This window comes from Rhinatrema bivittatum, chromosome 5 (genome assembly GCF_901001135.1).
Source record: "Rhinatrema bivittatum chromosome 5, aRhiBiv1.1, whole genome shotgun sequence".
Lineage (NCBI taxonomy): Eukaryota > Metazoa > Chordata > Amphibia > Gymnophiona > Rhinatrematidae > Rhinatrema > Rhinatrema bivittatum.
The window spans coordinates 82,085,693-82,098,606 of record NC_042619.1 but is presented as its reverse complement, the minus strand read 5'-3'; the positions used below and the strand labels follow the sequence as shown (position 1 = coordinate 82,098,606).

At 47.1% G+C, this 12,914-nt stretch overlaps 1 protein-coding gene across 1 annotated transcript in view; it reads left to right on the top strand.

The window, feature by feature from the left end:
* Positions 1-12,914, top strand: part of CRYL1 (crystallin lambda 1) — a 267,609-nt gene that overhangs the window by 38,918 nt on the left and 215,777 nt on the right. Inside the window, exon 3 of the mRNA XM_029602510.1 lies at positions 8,718-8,844. Within this exon, the coding sequence (XP_029458370.1) occupies positions 8,718-8,844 (127 nt within the window). The remainder of the gene's footprint in view (positions 1-8,717; positions 8,845-12,914) is intronic.

Genomic DNA, 12,914 nt, shown 5'->3' with positions numbered 1-12,914 from the left:
TGCCCTTTCGTGAATTACAAACTGGTTAAAAGACAGGAAACAGAGAGTAGGATTAAATGGACAATTTTCTCAGTGGAAGGGAGTGGGCAGTGGAGTGCCTCAGTGATCTGTATTGGGACCCTTACTTTTCAATATATTTATAAATGATCTGGAAAGGAATACGACGAGTGAGGTTATCAAATTTGCGGATGATACAAAATTATTCAGAGTAGTTAAATCACAAGTGGATTGTGATACATTACAGGAGGACCTTGCAAGACTGGAAGATTGGGCATCCAAATGGCAGATGAAATTTAATGTGGATAAGTGCAAGGTGATGCATATAGGGAAAAATAACCCATGCTATAGTTACATGATGTTAGGTTCCATATTAGGAGCTACCACCCAGGAAAAAGATCTAGGCATCATAGTGGATAATACATTGAAATCGTCGGCTCAGTGTGCTGCGGAAGTCAAAAAAGCAAACAGAATGTTACGAATTATTAGGAAGGGAATGCTGGATAAAACTGAAAACGTCATAATGCCTCTGTATCGCTCCATGGTGAGACCCATCCTTGAGTACTGTGTACAATTCTGGTCGCTGCATCTCAAAAAAGATATAGTTGCGATCGCGAAGGTATAAAGAATGGCGACCAAAATGATAAAGGGAGGAAACACTGAAGATGTTAGGACTGTTCAGCTTGGAGAAGAGTGTTAGGGCTGCTGGTTATGGCTTCCCGTGCCCGGTCCCCCCCTCCTATCGGCGAGGCATCCACCCGCTCCGGGTTGTCTGCAGCAGTGGCCAGCCGCTCTTGGGGTGCTTCCTCGCGCTCCCCTCTCCCAGTGCACTGGCAGGCCATTCGCTCAGGCCTCTCCAATGCACTGCCATCCCTGGCACGGGCCCTGCCTCCTCTGGGCCTTCCTAAGCCCACGCGCATGTTCCTGTCCAGGATTTACAGGGACCACGAAAGGAAATTGCCATGGCCCCTCCTCTCTGCCCTGCCCAGCCTTTTCCTACTTAAGGCAAGGTCTGGTTCTCAGACCTTTCCTTGGCTTCTGCGTAGGTTCTGTTTCCTGTTCTTCTGCGGAGGATCGCACTATAGTCTGTGTTCCTGTTCATCGACCTTCCGGATATCGACCCTCGCTTTGCCTCCTGACTACGAGATCTGCTGCCTGCTTGACTTTCGCCTGGAAACCCAAATACGAGATCTGCTGCCTGCCCTAACTTACGCCTGGAAACCTGATTACGAGATCTGCCAACTGACCCGACCTACGCCTGGCCTTCTTAGAGTGCTGCGGCCTGTCCAATTCCTGGACTCTTTCCTGAATTCCTTCCAGCCTCATCTCTGCAGCCTTCAGAGACCCCACATAAGTCCAGCCGGCCTCGGTATCCAAGGGCTCAACCTGAGGGTAACGAGGGCCAGTAGTGGTGAAGCCCCAGCGGGATCTCTGCTCCAGCCCGGCCTCAACTTCCAATGGCGAGGACCTGTGGAGGTTGTGTCAACTCCATCTCGGGCAAGGGGTCCACCTGCCTAGCCGCAACAGTAAGCCAAGGCTATGGACCAGGCAGAGGCTTCCGCCCTACAAGCCATTCCAGGTTTAGCTTAGAAAATCGTGGAGCAACAACGAGCCTTGAAGACACTGGCTTCCTCCATTGACTGTCTCAACGCTCGCCTGGACTCGGTGGTCGCTGCAGGCACTGCCTCTTCTCCAGCATTTAATTCTCCCATGGCGCAGTTACCCTCTCATCAGGCCATCTCGCTTCCTGCTCCTCCATGTTATGCTGGTGATCCCCACAAGTTTTGGGGGTTCTTTAACCAGTGCAGTATGCACTTCTGTCTCTAGTTCTCACTATTTCCAGACAACGTAACCAAGACTACATGCATCTTATCCTTGCTGGAGGGCAAGGCCCTGGCTTGGGCATCCCCCATATGGGAACACGCCGACCCGGTATTGCAGGATCTTCCCCGCTTCTTGGAGCTGTTCCGGAAGTGTTTGAAGATCCAGGGTGACAGACGGCTGCCAGTATCAGGCTCCTGCACATCCACCAAGGAGGACGCCCACTCTCTGACTACACAATTGAATTCAGGACCTTAGCTTCAGAACTCCACTGGGAGGAGAACTGCCTCCGGTCTATTTTTTTAGATGGGTTGTCCACGAAAATCAAAGATGAGTTGGCGGCTCGGGAACTTCCTCTTTCACTAGACTCCCTCATTGAGCTAGCGAGCTGGATTGATCGCCGCCTGCAAGAAAGGGCTCTTGACCTGCAAAGCCAAAGACACACTAGTCTACCACGACTCTTCCCCTGTATCCCGGGTGGCACCCCCTGCAGAGGGAGCAGTTGAAGAGCCCATGCAACTTGGATGAGGACCTTTGTCCCCTGAGGAATGTCAGAGGCACTGTAGGGCCAGCTTTTGTCTCTGTTGTGGAGGATCAGGTCACCTCATCGCCCTCTGTCCTATTCGCCCGGTAAACTCCAGGGCCTAGGCTCCACTGGGGGGAATGACCCTAGGCTCGACTTCTCCGGTTCCCTCGCTCACTCTATCTGTGACCCTCTCTCTGGGAGAACGCAAATTCTCCACACTAGCCTTGGTGGACTCTGGGGCTGGAGTAAACTTTATCATGTGGGACATTGTGGAACAGTTACTCATCCCTACTCATCCATACCCTAGACCCTCTCTTACATCCGTGGAGATCCTCTTCCAGGTAGGATCACGCACATTACGATCCCTCTAGAGTGCCACATCGATCCTAGTCACTCGGAACATCTCACCCTTATGTAATTCCAAAAGCCATCTACCCTGTTGTTCTCGGTATACCTTGGCTCCAGTAGCATAACCCCCCAGTTCGACTGGGCTTCCCTCCAGTTGACCCGATGGGGATCCACTTGCCAAAAAACCTGTCTGAAAGGGAATTCCTGTTCCTCTTGCTGCTTAAACACCACGCTCTTGGAAGGTCTGCCTCCTCAGTACAGCCAATTTGCCGATCTTGTTTCTAAGAAGGCTGACACCCTGCCACCGCACCGAGACTTCGACTGCACCATCAACTTGATCCCCGGTTCTATACCTTGCGGGAGGGTCTACCTGCTATCTATCCTGGAGACCCACGCCATGTCGGATTATATCCGAGAGAACCTCCAGAAGGGGTTTATCAGACTGTCCACCTCTCCAGCCGGGCTTGGTTTCTTCTTAGTTAGCAAAAAGGATGGGACCCTGCGCCCTTATATCGACTTCCGTGGTCTGAATGCCATCACCATCAAGGACTGGTACCCATTTCCGCTGATATCCGAACTCCTTGACCGTCTTCAAGGGGCTAGGGTTTTTTTCAAAGCTGGATCTCCAAGGGGCCTATAACCTGATCTGAATACGACACTGCGATGAATGGAAGACGGCCTTTAACACACGGGACGGCCATTATGAATATCTAGTCATGCAGTTCGGCCTTACCAATGCACCTGCAGTCTTTTAGAACCTAATGAATGAGGCATTCTGGGACCTCCTTTATGAGTGTGTGGTCGTCTACCTCGACGATATTCTGATTTATTCCAGCAATTTGCGTACCTATCGCCAACATGTCTCTGAGGTCCTCCAACGTTTGAGGGAACATCATCTGTATGTGAAACTGGAAAAATGTATTTTTGAAAAGGAGTCCCTGCCCTTCCTTGGGTACATTATTTCCAGTTGAGGCTTCCAGATGGATCCGGCTAAGTTAAGGTGTATTCAAGAATGGCCTCAACCCAGCGGGCTGCGAACTCTTCAATGCTTCCTCAGCTTTGCGAATTATTATCACAGCTTCATCCGAGATTTCTCAAAACTAGCCACAGCCCTCACATCTCTGACCCGCAAGGGGTCTAATGTTAAGACATGGCCCGTCGAAGCAGAGGTGGCCTTCCAATCCCTCAAGAGGTCCTTCCTGCAAAAACCTTGCCTCAGGCACTCAGACCCTTGACTTCCGTTCACTGTGGAGGTGGATGCCTCCTCCGAGGGAGTAGGAGCTGTTCTTAGTCAACACGATTCGGGGGGGGGGAACGGGACACTACACCCCTGTTTCTTCATTTCAAAGAAATTCTCCTCGGCGGAGCGAAACTATTCCATTGGGGACAAGGAGCTACTAGCCATCAAGCTTGCATTTGAAGAATGGCATCAGTGGCTGGAGGGGGCCCAGCACCATATTTCTGTGTAAACGAACCATAAGAATGTAGTACACCTGCAATAAGCTCAACGACTGAACCCCCGCCAAGCTTGGTGGGCCCTCTTTTTCACCCGTTTCAGTTTCGAACTCCGCTACCAACCCAGTAAGAACATAAGAGCGGATGCTCTCTCCCATTCCTTCTCCTCTGAAGATTAAGAGGAATCTGTTCAAACCATTCTAGACCCAGCCTGCGTCATCCTCTCGGTCACCCAGACCATTCCTCCAGGCAAGACAGTAGTCCCTAAAAGACTCCGCAGCAAGTTTCTAGCCTGGGCACATGACTCCATGTCGCCAGCCATGCTGGTCTGGCAAGGACTCAGAACCTTCTTCAAAAATTCTACTGGTGGCCTGAGATGAGCAAGGATATCGTGCATATGTCGACTCTTGCCCCAACTGTGCCCAACAAAAAACCCCTGTGGGGAAACCCTGGGGCTTATTGCAACCATTACCACTCTCATGGAACCCTGGACTCACATCTCCATGGATTTCATATTGGACCTCCCTGCCTCTGAGGGCTACACGGTGATCTGGGTGGTGGTCGACCTCTTTTCTAAAATGACGCACTTCACGCCCTTACCCGGTCTTCCATCTACTTCTCAACTGGCCCAGTTATTCATACGACACATTTTCTGTCTCCATGGCTTGCCACAGCATATCACCTCTGACCGAGGCTCCCAGTTTACTGCCAAATACTGACAGTATCTCTGCAAAAAATTTCGTATCTCCTTAGACTTTACTACCGCCAACCACCCGCAAACCAATGGGCAGGCTGAGAGAACTAACTGCACCTTGAAGCAATTTCTGAGATCTTAAGTCAATGCTCGTCAGGATGACTGGGTCTGTCTCTTTCCCTGGGCTGAGTTTCCGCATATGCCACGGGGGTTTCCCTCTTTCAAATTGTTTATGGGAAACAACCCATTCTTCCCCTGCCCCTTCCAGTGTCCGTTCCATCACCTGCAGTACAATTGACAGCAGCAAAACTCAAGAGACTATGGATTCACACTCAGGAGCCTGTCGGGGTAAGTTTCTACCAGCTTTGCACACTGTTTGGGAGTGATTTTTGCCCATTCTACCTGGCAGATTTGCTCCAGGTTGTTCAGGTTGCTTGGATAATGCCGATTCTTGTTTGGACTGAGATCTGGATTTTGACTTGGCCATTGTAGAACATTCACCTTTTTGTTGTACAACAACTCCTGTATTACTTTGGCCTTCTGCTTGGGATCATTGTCCTGCTGAAAGGTGAACTTTCTCCCAAGATTTAGTTTTTTAGCAAACTGAAGCAAATTGTCTTGCAGTATCTCCTGTATGTTGCTCCATCCGTCCGTCCTTTGATTTTAACAAGATGCCCAGTCCCTGCTGAGGAAAAGCATCCCCACAACATGATACTGCCACCCCATACTTTACTGTTGAGATGATGTTTGTTTGAGGAATAAGCAGTGTTAGATTTGTGCCAACATAGCATTTTGAATTTTGACCAAAAATGTTTGTCTCATCTGACCACCAAACCTTATCCCACATTTTAGCTGGATCACTCTGATGCTTTCTGGCAAATGTGCTTTGATGTGATTTTTCTTCAGTAATGGCTTCTTTCTAGCCATTCTCCCATGTAGGCCAGTTGTATGCAGAGTTTTTGATATGGTTGACTGGTGCACTGCCACTGAACTCTGTAGCTCCTTCAAAGTGATTGTTGGGTCTCTGTGGCTTCCCTCACAAGACTCCTTCTTGCTCTGATGCTGAGTTTTGAGGAAAGGCCTTGCCTAGGCAGTGTCTGGGTGGTATGATGCAGCTTTCATTTCCTCACAATTGATCCAACAGTGTTCACTGGGATATCCAAGCACTTAGATATTATCTCGTAGCCTTTTTCTATCTTGTGTATGTCTGTAACTTTATCTTTAATTTCCTTAGAATGCTTTTTGGTCTTCATTTTCACAGCTTTCCATCAGATTCACAGTTTGATCAATGGTACTAGAATTAGGGGGTCTTTTATCCAGAAAAGCTGACCTTTTTAAATAATTCATAGGTAGAGGCCAATTGTAAGCTAATTGTTAAGGCAGTATTTTTCATCTGTGTAAACTTGGAGCTTCCACAGTACAGGGATTGAATACTTATGCAAGCAGTATTTTTCAGTTTTTCATTGTTTTTTTACCAAAGATGCAGAGAAATAATGAATTATGATTTTGAAAATTTACTTTAAGAGCATACTAGTTTGGAATAAAAATACTGTCTGGAACAATCTGTGCATCATTTGTAATCCACACAAATCTGTTGACTTTTTAGCGGGGGGAGGGAGGTGTCGAATACCTTTTGCAAGCCACTGTATATTCATAAGTCAATCATTTTTAAAACATTTATCTAAAGTGGAGGGTATCTCTCATTTACCTACCTCATGCTTGGATCAGAACTGGTTGAAAAGAATTCAAGTTGCAACCTCTTAAGGAGTTTCCTTGGAAAATTTAAATATCAATAGGCAGTGTCAGATTTATAGTTTTGATGCCTATAGGCAGCAGGCAGGGCTGAGGTATGGAGATTGACTCTCATCCCCTCCGAGGTCATCAGAAGTATGAAGAGTTGTGAAGGGGAGAGGGTGAGGGACCCCAGATTGGTCCTGTCCATTTCCTCTCCTCCTGCCTCTGAGCCACACTGCGCTCCAGTATCGACAACAACTTTAAACAGGAAATTCAATGTGGGGCTTCCAGCCAACTTTCACACACTCATGGCCCTGTGGCATACCCACCTTCTCCTCCCCATGGACTTCCTGTTACTCTGGAAACCTATATGAGGGGCAGGGCTGCCTCATGGCCTTGAGCATGTGACAGGAAACTGGCAGCTCAGCACTGAATTTTCTTTTTAAAGTTGAGTTGCTGCTGCTGCCTTTGTCAGATCAGAGTGGCCCCAGCTCAAAGACAGGCCTGGAGAGAGTCATGGGAGCTGCAGCAAAGCTCCAGTACCCTATCAGAATCTAGCACCAGAAGCAATTGCCTGTGTTGCCTAGACTTAAATCCAGGCCTTTCAGTAGGGAAACAGGTTTGTAGGTGGATATGATTGTCCAGGCAGGGAAGAGGGGATTGTGAAAGAAGCACTTTTTTTTTTTTTTTTTTTTTTTTTTTTAAAGTAGATAGGATGCAGTCCTAGGGAATGGAGCTAAACCACAAAAAATATAGAAAGAATCATACATTGCCACAATCCTCATCCTCTTGCAATAATAATTTCAAAGCTTGTTTAATTCTTTTTACCTTTTAGAATGTCTAAATGGTGACTGGCAGTACTGGCACTACTCTATTACAATATAAATATACAAGCCGTTAGGCCCGTTCAAACGGGTGAGATTTGTGAACCCCCGTTTGAACCCTTCCTGGATCAACTCTGTCTCCATCCAATTGGGATAATGCCCCAATCATTCCAAAATTGCCTCCAAATGAACCAGTGTCGGGGCCAAGGCATCAGGACTCAGTTCCCCTTCCACCACCCCAGATGGCATACTTACTGCATTGAAAACTGGGTGTCCCCCTTTGCATATTAAGCAGGCTATGCCGGAACTTACAGTTGGGAAACAAGCACAACGTTTTATTATATCTCCAGCATAGTCTGTGCCACCAGTCTGCAATTTAACGGGGTTCCCTGCCTTTCCGAATCCTCCAGGCTTATGAAAGGAACTGCTCAGTTTCCCCCTGCTGACTACCTTACTACCCCTACATGCTCTCTGTTCATCATCTGTATTTACCACAGATTGATATCCTATGTGTCCCACATCATAAACCGATTCCCCTCCATTTTATCTTGATACCTCTCATCGTAGTTCAACCAAGCCCACTCCTCATAATCATTAAATGTCCCTAAAATGGTGTTAGCGTATGCTAAGAAGGACCCATATTGTGCAGGATCAAAATGACCCACCACACTCGTTAGCGGAAGAAAACATCTTACCCAATTAATGATATTCCTGGGAATCTTCTTAGGAGCTGCACTCTCCTTATTCTTTGTTTTCCCCTTCTTACTACCCCTCCTACCTTTCAACAGCTTAAATATATCAACATAGCTAGGCTTCTTAATCCTAGAGGAGGCACATTGGTCAGACCAGCACATCGGTCAGAGCTGCTCTCTTCTCCCCAACTTCTTACCTTTCCCACTTACTCACTCATATCCTCTTCCCTTTTCCTTCCATCCCCTCTCATCTTCCCTTTCCTTCCCCTCTCACCTCATCCACAACCATTTCCCTCTCCCTCAGCCTTCCTCCACTCCCTGTGTTTCCTGCAAGCTTTTGCCCAGCCAGGACACCATTAGTTGTTTTGCCGGAGGGGCCTGGTCCATCCTCATATTGTGCTGCCACCCCAGCATGGAACGGACGAGAGTTTTGTTTTGCAGCACATCGGTCAGAGCTCTGTGGTCCGCGCATGCGCGGCACGTTGGTCAAAGCTGCTCTCTACTGCGCATTCGCGGCACCTCGGTCACTGCTCAGTTATAAGAGAGAGATTTTAGTGCATCTTATGTTTCAGGAAGTAGTTTTCAGTCTTTGTGGATATATGATTGTTTTCTATTGTTCTGATTAGTAAACAGATGGAGGAACTGGAAAAATCAGGAATGCTGAGAGGATCCCTGAGTGTGCAGCAGCAAATCTCTCTCATCAGTGGCTGCACTGACCTGAAATCGGCAGTAGAGGGTGCCACATACATTCAAGTGAGTTTTCAAAATATTTTGTCACCCTGTCAGGTCTGATTTATGACAAGTTTTCCCCATCATCAAATAAGAGGAGAACATCTTTGAAAAACGTTGTCATTTGATATAGTATTCAGGTAAGTCAAACTAGTACTGAAACTGTGAACAAAAGTGAATGTTTTTGCTTTTATCTATATGCTTGACTGAATTATGCTTCATGGTACTTTATTCCAATGTGTAAAATACTGTTGAAATAAAATTTGATTCATTGGATTTGAAGATAGTCAAAAATATCTTGTATTAATGATTCAAGTTGTAAATAAATGAGGCAATATAAATTTGCATAGGCTATATTATATTCTGGGAAGTAAAGAGTGTGTGTGTGTGTATATATATGATGGTACAACAAATTTTGGCTTTAACTAATAATTTAGATATGGATACTCAAAATTTTTAAATAAATGTAATCGGGAGTATTACCATAAATTTTACCTTACTATTTTTAAATTTCCAACTATTTTTATTGAAAAACCAGAATTGTTTTATATTTCAATGTTAAAAACAACACATAACCATCTATTCACCTCAATTAGCAACAATCTGAAGGAATATACCCACCATATTTCCACACCATTCACTCTATGAGCTCAATGTACACACACCATACACGCTATATTAAAACTGTATAGAAATACTGCTCTATATGAAAAATTCACAATATCACTTTAATATCTCTGTAAATGTTTACCCAGTGGCGGCAAGTGAACATTCTTATCATAAAGCACCATGGATATGTTTAAAATTGGCAACATGCCAACTTCTAAATAACATCACAGAGGTTTATCGTTTGTTTGCAGTCCGTAATCGTGAAATCTAATCACGTTCTTAACGGTTTAATCCCAGAATCTGATCACGTTCTTAATAATTCAGTCCCAACAGAGACCTTTGTTTTACCTGATATGGGCTGCATCAGGGGAATGTTTCACAAGTATCCAAAGTAGCAATGTGTAAATTCAACCAAGTGCCATTGAGCGGATCCTTCATCTAGTGAAGTTTTATCCTTTTGTTGTACGAAATTGGAAACGTGCAGTTTAAGGATTCGGTAAATCTTTGAGAAATGGACATTTAAGATCATATATGTTCAAGACTGGGGGGCAAGGTCCACTCTACTGCCATTAATATGGTGGCGGGCGGATATTTGCCCCTCCCTTCTCCTAGGGGTGTTGGTGGGGCAGGTGAGGGTCTCCAAGCCTTGGAGTCTCCAAGTCATTTATTTATGAAATGATGGGGTATGTTCCTGATTGGTTCAGGCAGGGATGGTTCAGTGAGTGAGTTAGGCGATATGGGGCATGTGTTTGGCTCCTTTTTTAATCTGGGTACCCTGGAAAACCGTTGCGTTCCTTCTTGTTGGCGCTTTTTGCTACCTTCCCTACTTTTTTCAATCATCTGGTGTTTTGTTGCTTGGATTACCTTTGTTTTCCGGGGGGCATGGTGTGGTTTAGGTGGGGAGACACGGGCGGCAGGCCAACAGTGTATATCGAAGGAAAGGAGTTCCCTTCTTGAAAATGAGGCAAGGCAAGTGGGTATGGAGGCCGGCGCTGGTGAGGCAAGGAAGGCATTTTAAGGAGTAGGTCCAGCAGTGGCGGCAAGTGAACAAAGTTCGGGGGAGAGGCACTGATCCAGTATGCACGTATTGCGGCCAGTTTGGTGGTGGAAGCGAGAGTGAATGATGGTGATGATGGCATCGGGCATGGAGGAGCGGTAGGTGGAGACTTTGTGATCGGCGTTTGCGCAGCACTGAACGGTGAAATGGATGCAAGTGGGGTAGAGGCACAGCTGGGTCAGGATGTCTGTGTGGCGAGTGCCGGAGCACTCTTGGGGCCTTTTGTGAAGGTTACGGGGGAAGCTAGCTTTTTCATCGGCCGAGATGGTGGTGAGAGGCCATGTTGTTTGCAGGTGTTGACGTGAGTGCTGGGTAGAGGTGGAACTGCAGTCCTGGTAGAATGTGCGGTGGTCCTGGGTGATCAGGGTCAGTTTCGGGGGCGCAGCATCAGAGTCTCGAAAAAGAATGGCAGGGAAAAGGACCGACAGGGGCCTCAAGAGAGACCTCATTTGGAAAACAATGCAGCGTTGGGGGGTGGAGCTGCACCATTGGTTTCTGGTCCCTTTCCTGGGGCTGGTGATGGGAATGTCTGTCAATGTAGAGAGAGCTTTGTGCAGGACATGCAGCAGTTGTGGTCATAGTTCTCTCTAAGCTGAGCATGTGAGCGAATGCTCATATGTTTCAGAGCGTTGCTCACAGATTTTACATGGTTGCTCATATACATTTTTCTTTGTGCTATGTACAGAAATGCAATGCTAATACTGGCAATCAAAAATCATTGGTTTAAAAAAATTGTTGCTAACAAGAAAAATAATTTGTACATATCTAGTCCCTTCTTGGAGGGAACATTGGTTATGGAGTCAGCCTACTTGGCCAGAATGGTATGGCGGATGAGGTTATGGGGCAGGCTCAGGCAAGGGCCCTGGTTTGGCTCTTGGCCCAGGGTGATTTGGTCAGTGGGGATGAGGTGGGATAATTTGTGGATGGGGGGAGGTTGGGGAGACTACTTTGCTTGGGATGGGGATGTTAGTCCAAGGAAAGTTGGGGAGAGGCGGGGTACAAGATGGGGAAGGGGTGTTAGTCAGAGCAAAGTTTCTGGGCAGGTTTTGAGGCCAGGAGAGGGCAGGATTGGGGCTGCAAGAGTTTCTGGTGCTGGCTTGTTTTCTGCTTCTGCAGTTCCACATTCCAATGAGGTCAGTGAGCGGTCGAAGGACTTCTCAGCAGGAAGCTTGGCAGAGTTAGGATTTCTCTGCGGGGACCTCGGTGGGCTTTGAGGCAGCCGACCATCAGCAGAGGATGCAGGCGGTTGAGACCTCGGCCGGCTCTAATGCTGTTGACTGACAGCAGAGCTCCCGGATGGAGAGCAACAGGGGTCAGCAGAGTGTTGCAAGCAGCAGAGATCGGGCAGAGAAGCAGGGGTCAGCAGAGGGTGAGATTGATAGGGGTATTATTAGGGGGACCCAATGGAGTGGGAGGATACAGGGATGTGTGGGGGGGCACAAGGGGGTACGTGGATATCTGGTGGGCAAGAAAAGGGAAGAGGTCCAGGAAGCATAAGTTTATCATTTTCTTTTTCTTACTCTTCATTTTCGATTTGTGGCATTCCAACCGTTAGAGCAGACTGTTGTGGGTGAGAGTCTGGGACAGGACATGAGGCATCTAGCACTAGTAGCGTTGAGGGAGTTATGGGAGGGTGTTCCCAGGAGTTTGCAGAGGAGGATTAAGAAGCCTAGCTATGTTGATATATTTAAGCTGTTGAAAGGTAGGAGGGGTAGTAAGAAGGGGAAAACGAAGAATAAGGAGAGTGCAGCTCCTAAGAAGATTCCCAGGAATATCATTAATTGAGTAAAATGTTTTCTTCTGCTAGCGAGTGTGGTGGGTCATTTTGATCCTGTACAATATGGGTCCTTGTTAGCATACGCTGACAGCATTTTAGGGACATTTAATGATTGAGGGGTGGGCTTGGTTGAACTACGATGAGAGGTTTCGAGATAAAATGGAGGGGAATCGGTTTATGATGTGGGGCACATGGGATATCAATCTGTGGTAAATACAGATGATGAACAGAGAGCATGTAGGGGTAGTAAGGTGGTTAGCAGGGGGAAACTGAGCAGTTCCTTTCATGAGCCTGGGAGATTCGGGAAGGCAGATGGGTGGCACAGACTATGCTGGAGATATAATAAAACGTTGTGCTTGTTTCCCAACTGTAAGTTCCGGCAGCCTGCTTAGTATGCAGAGGGGGACACCGAGTTTTCAATGCAATAAGCATGCCATCTCCGGTGATGGAAGGGGAACTGAGTCCTGATGCCTTGGCCCCGACACTGGTTCGTTTGGAGGTAATTTTGGAATGGTTGGGGCATTTTCCCGATTGGATGGAGACAGAGTTGCTTCAGGAAGGGTTCAAACGGGGGTTCACAAATCCATATGAGGACCTGGGAGCCAGGGGATGCATTCGGAATGTCAAATCAACAGTCAGGTTAGCAGGTGT